The 7,932-nt window shown below is 39.5% G+C and overlaps 1 protein-coding gene across 1 annotated transcript; it reads right to left on the bottom strand.

Annotated features, from left to right (window-relative positions):
- Positions 1-1,307: 1,307 nt before the first annotated feature.
- On the bottom strand, positions 1,308-7,285 carry LOC118739319. The gene is made up of 3 exons (XM_036470572.1): positions 6,672-7,285; positions 2,749-3,474; positions 1,308-2,617 (listed from the first exon to the last, which is right to left on the bottom strand). Exons 1-3 carry the CDS (start codon positions 6,832-6,834, stop codon positions 2,127-2,129), a joined length of 1,380 nt encoding a protein of 459 aa, XP_036326465.1. The 5' UTR covers positions 6,835-7,285; the 3' UTR covers positions 1,308-2,126.
- Positions 7,286-7,932: the final 647 nt, after the last annotated feature.

Genomic DNA, 7,932 nt, shown 5'->3' with positions numbered 1-7,932 from the left:
TTGGTGTTGCTTAGTCTAATATGTATGTATGTAGATGCGCTATGTTCGCTTTATGGTGGTTACTGTTAGTAGGTGGTCACCTCTTCTGGATATCGTTGATATTCGTATGAACTTGTTTGTTATTGTTCTTGCAAGCGTTGTATTAGACCGGGGCCGGCGAACGAATTATCCAATGTAGCCATGACGTTCCAAAAAGAAGCCATGTCTTCTCACCGTTCTTGGAGATATTGGTTGACACTTAAATCGTTTAAAAAAAAATACGAATTAAGAGTCGCTTGAATGTCGCTGTGTACCTCGTGTGCAAATGCCATCTTCAGCAGACATCCAATATGTCTGGAATTAAATTCAAAATTTCCAATTTTTTATTATTAAAATATGTAAACAAGTGTAGTTTATCGAGTGAAGTCACATCAGGCTACATAATAAATTTGAGTGTTTCCGATAACTCCATGAATTCAGAAAACTTCGATGAAAATTCGTCGATGAGAAAATTGATTACCAAAGAAAACTCTTTAGGGACTCTTGATCCGTCTGGTTTTTCATCTAAATTCAAATTTGTTAAGTTTGGCAAACATTTGTAATTTTTGGAAACAATGGGATGCACCATACTTATCAATGTAATATCTGCCAAAAAAGCTGCGACAAAATTTACCAAATTTACCAATAACTTTCAGTTTAGCCCAAAAAGCGCGAATGAAATCTATGCATCATAATTATAACAGTTTTATTAGAGCCTTGAAGCTTTACGTTCAAATCATTGAAATGTTTGCGTATATACGTAAAAACCACAAATTTTACAAACCCCGCATAAGCCGCAAATATTCGTTTATTTAGTGCGTGCGATGATATGAGGTTCACTATTTTTGAGAAGTATGTGATGTGCATTTGACCGGCCCTACCTGTGGTTATGTAATTCCACCCGTAGAATCCGAATTTGAAGCCCATATTATTAATTGAAAAGGAATTTGAAAAATTAATTAATAATTAAGAACTTTTTTCGTCGGTATAGGGTGATTTGAAATTCGATGAAAATAAAAACATGCACCATACGAGACTGCTCTTCACTCAGAAACAGCTGCACGTTTTTGATGAAATATGGCACTCGGATCTAACTAACATTTGGGATATTTTAAAAGGTTTTTAAAATTCCATTGGGGGCATTTTAACGCCGTGGGGGTTCACTAGTTAAATTTCATTGTATAAAAAAACATAACTTCTGAGCCTCTTCTTCTTTAGCAATATATGTACATATATTTCAGTTTTTCTTTTGCTGAAGTTCAAAAAAAAAATCGCTCTTCTATCTTTTTTTTAATATCGTTTTATTTATTTCTCTTCTGCGCATTACAAAGTATAATTTTGAAAGTATAGCATATTTTGCATGCTCAGTATACTTTCTTGAAAGTACAGTAATTTTAATCACTAGCTGTTCTAAAAAACTGTATACAAAGTTTCGGAACTACACATCGTTCGTATTATTTATCAGATTATTCAAATTAAATAATGTCAGTACTCATTTAAGTTATAATTTTTCTCAGTGTATTTCAAATAGTTATTCATAGTCATATTTACGCTATATTGAATAGTTGCGTCATCTCAGTCTTGCCTCTACTAGCATTTCCTTTTGAAGGTTTCGAATTACCGCAATAGGCGTTTAAGTTGATTTAATCGAATATGTTTCAAGTCACAAACCTTTGAAAATACAAAGTACCGCTCAAGTTAGAAAAAAATACTTAGATTTCGCATCACTTTGATATACCCTTTTTACGCTAAAGTTAAATGGCTATAGTGTATGCCATAGTAAGTAGTCATCAGTCGTTTTCTATTAAATCTAGCGAATTTTAGATACTATCGGCAAATCGGTTCGCTATTCGTACTCGCTTGTTTCACTCGAATACTTTTCGATTACTGCATCCATAGTATCATACATATGAATATAAGTGAACTTTTCAGAATTTTCCTTTTGTTTTGCGTAAAGTATCTTTTATATCCCCAGGATCATTTCCATTGATTTATTTTACTTTCTTACTTATATGTAAATCTAGTGTCTCCTATTATTAAAAACTTTAATTTCTCATTTTTATCTTGCCATTTTCTTCTTCTTTCATTTACCCTGCAACACCTCGCATTCAGTTAGCTGCCGGCTCAGTGCCATGCACATGCAGTATCATCTCAAATGGATCCCATTCTAGGTCCGATTCGGCCTTTACACGACCACCACCGGAACTGATCCCACGGCGTCCCATACTCGCGACACCAGCGCCGACTAAGCTGCTTGCTTGATGCAAAGGCACCATGCCCACCACTCCACCGTCTTCATACACGCCTGAAGTGGCGCCCAACATGCTCATAGGTGGCGGCATACCCAGACGCATGTAACGCATATGTTGTGCTGCCGCTGACTGCAGCTGCTGATGTTCGCTGACGATTTCTTGTATCTGTTCACGAGTTTGTTCACGCTCGTCCACCTTCTTGATGAGTATGTCACGCATGAAGTCCATGCGTTCAAAGTGCTCCCAAGTGGAGTGGAACGACTGTTGAGTGAAGTGAGCGCGACGCTCTTTCTGCAATTCATCGACATAGCGCTGCTTGATAATGGACCAACGTGTTTGTACGAGACCTATTGAATAGGGAGAGAAAGAGAGAGGGAGAAAATGGGCACGTATTCGCCAGAAAAGAAAAGTTAGTAAACTTGGTTTCAAATAACCACGTAAACCCAGCCACATTTTACACGTTCACCCCACTACTTACTTGCCGTCAGTCCCAACTCGGCCGCTACTTCCTTCCACACCGCCGACGTACGATTTTGCGCCTTTCGCTGCCCTGGCACAGCCTCTTGCTGTCGGCCCGCCCACAAAGGTGGATGCGCTTTGATCACGTCAATAATGCGTCCACGCATGCTGTTATTCATCGATCCAGGGCGTCCCGGCTTGCGCATTGGTGTCGTAGTAGCCTCTACCGTTATAGCCGCTGGTGGCACAAGCCCGGTGAAACCAATAAATGGGCTCGTCTCAACACTGATCTCAGTCTGAGGTGTTAGTGGCGTCGAGGTGAGCAATGATTGGGGTATACCGCCAAGTGACGTCAGCTGTTCATGCATTTCTTGTTGTGGCAAAGGTGGCTGGACCAACTGCTGTTGTAGTTGCTGCTCTTGCTGCTGCTGTGTTTGTAGTTGTGGCGGTTGCGGTAGCCATGTAAAGCTACCACTTGGTCGTCCGCGCCCTTGCGTTTGTGGTGTGGTTGGTGTAGGTGGTGGCGTCGGGAGTGACACTGCAGTCGGGGACTGCAAATGCTGTTGGCTGCCATCATTGGCCGCACCAGCAGCACCTACTATCTTCGCCACAGTGATGTTATACATGAAAGACATCGGTTCAAAATGCTCCCATTTAGTGGTGAAACGTTCCTTGTGCAGGATCTGGCGATGTACAAGATTGTGGTAGTGGTACTTCATTTGACTCCAGATGGACTGAAGTTTAACTGTCAGAGAAAAGGAATATGGAATGTGTTTGTTAAGGAGGCTAGTTATCGGTGGTATACGCCCGAGAAAGGTCCCAGGAGGCAGAAAATGTGGACTGTGATTACAATGCATTATCAGAAAGTAGAAAGCTGGACCCTCCTAAGTAATTCATATATTCTAAAACCAGGCATGGCGAGCCCAAGAGGTTTCAAGTAAAATTAACGCACAACCACATTAGCTTGGCGCTCCGAATCCTGAAAAGTGCGATACTTTGCAGAAATTCACGGTTTTTGACTAGGGATGAAACGATATCATGTAAAAATATCGGACCTAAAGTATCGATACCTACTCGTATCGGTACTCATTGTGTATTCCGTATTAAGTTAAATTTATTTTTTAAATCAGAAGTTAATCATCCTCTAGGAGTCCTGAACTCCGAATAATAAAATCTAATAATGTAGGAACTGAAAATCCGTCACATAGCAGAACCATATGTTTAATGATGAATGACATTTACACAGATACATATACACTAGAAAAGATGACAAGCTAATCTTATTTAAGAAAGAATTTATTAATAAGATATTTCAGCGAAAAAAGTCTAATTTTGTTGTACTTCCCAAGGGTGGAAGTTTTTCCAAATGTTTGCCAGTCAACCGATTTTTTTACGGAGTTATTGTCGCGCCTGCTTTCGAAAACAATCGTTCGCAAGGAACAGATGTTGCAACTATATATGAATATGATCGTGCTTTATTATACAACAAAGGAAACGCAGTTTTCAGCTCCTCCCATTCTTTTAATGGGTTCGACTTCAGGAAAGATACTGGGCTGGATAAAAAACAGAAACGTAGTTTTTTATTTTGAAAAATTTTTAAATCTGTAATTCGTAATCCGCGAACCCAAAAATTCCCGAGCTCCGAGTTTTGAACCAATCCAGCTATTTTTTTTTTTTTTTTTTTTAAAGTGATCGCCATTTTGGATCCGTAATTTTGAATTTTGAAAAACTGGTATCAGTTGCGTAATCGGCGACCCCAGAAATCCCCTGGTAACGAGTTTGAAAACATTGAAATGCTTAAAATGGTTCAGTATCAACGTTTTAGTATAGCAGTCTCTTTTCGAAAGCATATTTTAGGGCACTAGGCCCACTCTAAAAGCTTAAACAGACGGCGTCGTTGATCCTGATTAACCCGAACTTAATCCGGATCAACCGCAGTTAATTCCCGAGTTGATCCGGATCAACGCTGGCGTATGTTTATGCTTTAACTGTCCAAGGTATGTAATTAAGGGAATATTCCCCAATAACAATACTTTGTTGTAGCATTTATGAAATTTCAAAAATAATGTTTTTTTGAACCACTTTGAATTTTGAAAAACTGACTTCAGATTCCTAGTTAGCAACCCTAGAAAGCCCCTAGTAACAAGTTCCAACCCATGACAATGCGTAAATCGTTCAGTATCAACGTTTTAATTTTACTAGTCTCTTTTCGAGAGCATATTTTCGGGCACTAGCCCCATTCTAACTGCCCACGACAGGTATGTAATTGAGGGAATGTTCCTCAATAATACCAGAGTAATTATATGTAAAAACCACATTTTTAGCTGCATTTTAACATTTTAAGAAAATAAAATAATTTAGAACATCAGCGTTTTTATAAAAAACCGACCAGCGCGACCTGTTAGAAAACTCTTTCAAAATAAAAAAAAACGTTTCTCTTTTCTTATCACAAATAACAATAATTTGCGTTAGGTAGCATTTATGAATTTCCAAAAAACATTTGCTTGAACCACTCTTTATAGTAGTAATTTTCGACACTTATTCAGTACTTTGTTCAAAAGTATCGATGCCAAAATTACTTGGTATCGAACGAAAAGTATCGAGTATATACTTGTATTTACTCATATCGTTTCATCCCTATTTATGACCTGCTGGTCTGCTTAAAAAGAGTCGGGCCGTAGTATTTCTTGCGTGATATCTTTATCGCTTTATCGCTCTCATCATTAAGAGGCATGCACACTCTCTCCGCTTCTAAACGGATCGGCTCAAGAGAGTTCATGGTGTTAAGGGAAAGTGCTTCTTGAGTCTCTTTAATGAAATTAACTGAGTAAAAGTCCACTAAAGACTTTTCAGGCGTCCACCGCTTTACAGGCTTCCAGGACTGTATTCAGCTTTAGGTTTAGTATTGCGGAGTGAGCGCTGAAAGCCATTACGCCGAAAAGGCTTGGTTTGGAGTTCCACATTAGGAAACAGGTTTGATAGGAATATTCTGGAAGGACGATAGAAAGACCCAAGGGATGGTCTGCATAAATCTGTTCCACCTCTCGTACTTTCCTGTTCTTTAGAACTGGCCAAGATAAGATGTTCAGGATCAGTGATTTGCCGAAAGAGTACTACTTATGTATAAGCCAAATAAACCAAGTATGTACGGATGGCGTGGGCCACACTTTGTTACGGAACCTTCCTCTAAGCTTCCTTTTTCGAAAACCTGATCACCGTGGCTTCGCCGATGTTGTAGTTTCATCTACACTGGAAGCTCTGAGTGGCTTCGAATCGAATCCGAGATACTTTGGTTATTATTATCCTCGTTTCACTCAGCGCCCAGATGGATGAGCAGAGCAGACTTTCTCTTACTTGCATCCTAGGTTACATGAGTACAAATACATATGTATAAGACACTATATAACAGCTTAATTTTTTTAAGTAAATAACCACCAAGCAGATTTTTTCTGGTAAGAAAAGTAGAGTGATATGCCATACACACGTCACTGTATTTTACAAAAAGGGACCTAATTCAAACATGCAAAAAGTTGGATCCGATAGTCCTTCCGAAAAAATAAGAAATGGTTAAACACCTTTCTTAATGTATTATCTTACCAATTTGAGGTATCACGGACCAATATAGAAGCCATGAGGAACCTATTCGATATATGTAGGATGTGACTCAAATATTGGAAACGTCAAATGTTCCACTTCCACTAACCATCTGCCTACTCTATACGTATGTATACATTAGACTGCAACACTCCCCATACAAAAAAATGGGTACTGTGTTTCCATTGGAATTTTAAAATCTATTAGAATATTTCGAAAAAATATTAAGATTTACGTGAGCTGGACCGATTTGAAAATACCTCCAAAAATGGAGTTTTTTATGAATAAAAATAGTTCCTTAAAGATTTTTTTTTTAATTCCCTCAACATAGTGTTATCTCTGTCTCACCTGTTGGAACGTGTCCGCCAAACTGTTCGGCTATCTCGTTCCACATGGGCGCGGTGACGCTACGGCACATATGCAGCTTATTATTCGAATCCCATATCTCTGGATACTTTTTGATAGCTTTTAGCAATTGGGCGCGATTTACGAATGGATCTTCTTTCGGCATTGCAGCGGCAGATGCTGACGGCGATAACAATGAGCGGTGACGAAAGCAGACTTGCTTGCCGACTGCCGACGACGACAGTAAAAAGGGCGTTGAGTAAACGAGTGCGCGCACGCGTAATGTTGTGATATTGTACGTGTGTATATGCGTGTGTGTGTGTACGTGTGACGGTTTATCGATAAAAAGTATGGTAACAATGCAAGGCAAAAACCGCTATTCACACAAAAAGTAATGGCAAACAAACACAAAAACAATAAATATGTATGGCGTTAGCAGCAGCAACGACACTTGAAGCAGCGCGAAAGTACGGCAAAGATGGAAATTAGAAATCACTGAACCCGGAACTGATTTTGCAACAATTAGTTTATTACTGAAATCCTTGTTAATTATACGCGCCGTATGACCGACGCCGTAACGCGTCCTTTGACATCAATTATCGGCGAATAACTGAATGCAGAGAGCGCGCGAGAATATAGTACGAATATGAATGCGAAAAGGCATCTAGCGATTGGGGAAAATAGAGAACATCGACAACAGACATCGTACAAAAGCGTCTCAATTGCAATAAAAACAACAATAACAACAACAGCAGCCGCAGCGGCAGCGACAACAATAGTCAAAGTATTTTGAGCAGAAGCAAAAACACAGCAAAGCGTGCGAGCAAAAAATCGAAAAATGAAATAAGAAAAAAAGAAGAAAAAGAAAAAACCAAAAGCAACAGCCAACAGCCGACAGACAGCAGCAAACAAAACCATAGCAAAGTGAAGCAAATCGCAATGCAAACGCCGCCAGCGGAGCCAACGTTGAAAAGAGTTGGTAATTCGGTATAAGAAGGGGCCTGAAAGAGGCAACCAAAGCAAAGTGCAAACAACGCATAGCAGCGATGGCAAAAACAAAAGGCAGTTAGTTACATGCACAGGCTGTTGGGGAAGAAACACCATCGGGTAACTGAGGAGGTGCAGAGCGAATTCCGTATATAGTAACGGCGGCGAACACGAACAGTGGGTCGAGATGATAAACTGATTAGGTGAGAAGATAATAAATTTAGCGGAAGAGTTTGGAATACGAGGCGTGGCACCGTAACGAGAAAATGAAGACGAA

This window comes from Rhagoletis pomonella, unplaced genomic scaffold (assembly GCF_013731165.1).
Source record: "Rhagoletis pomonella isolate Grant_MI unplaced genomic scaffold, Rhpom_1.0 Rhpom_scaffold_00005, whole genome shotgun sequence".
Taxonomy (NCBI): Eukaryota; Metazoa; Arthropoda; class Insecta; order Diptera; family Tephritidae; genus Rhagoletis; species Rhagoletis pomonella.
This window is presented reverse-complemented; position numbering and strand designations above follow the sequence as displayed.

Excerpts from the sequence above, each read along its gene's own strand:
- LOC118739319 (XM_036470572.1), bottom strand. The coding sequence starts at position 6,834 with ATGCCGAAAGAAGATCCATTCGTAAATCGCGCCCAATTGCTAAAAGCT. Across the intron at positions 3,475-6,671 it reads TGGCGGACACGTTCCAACAG|TTAAACTTCAGTCCATCTGG; the intron begins GTGAGACAGAGA and ends TTTCTCTGACAG. Across the intron at positions 2,618-2,748 it reads CGAGTTGGGACTGACGGCAA|GTCTCGTACAAACACGTTGG; the intron begins GTAAGTAGTGGG and ends CCTATTCAATAG.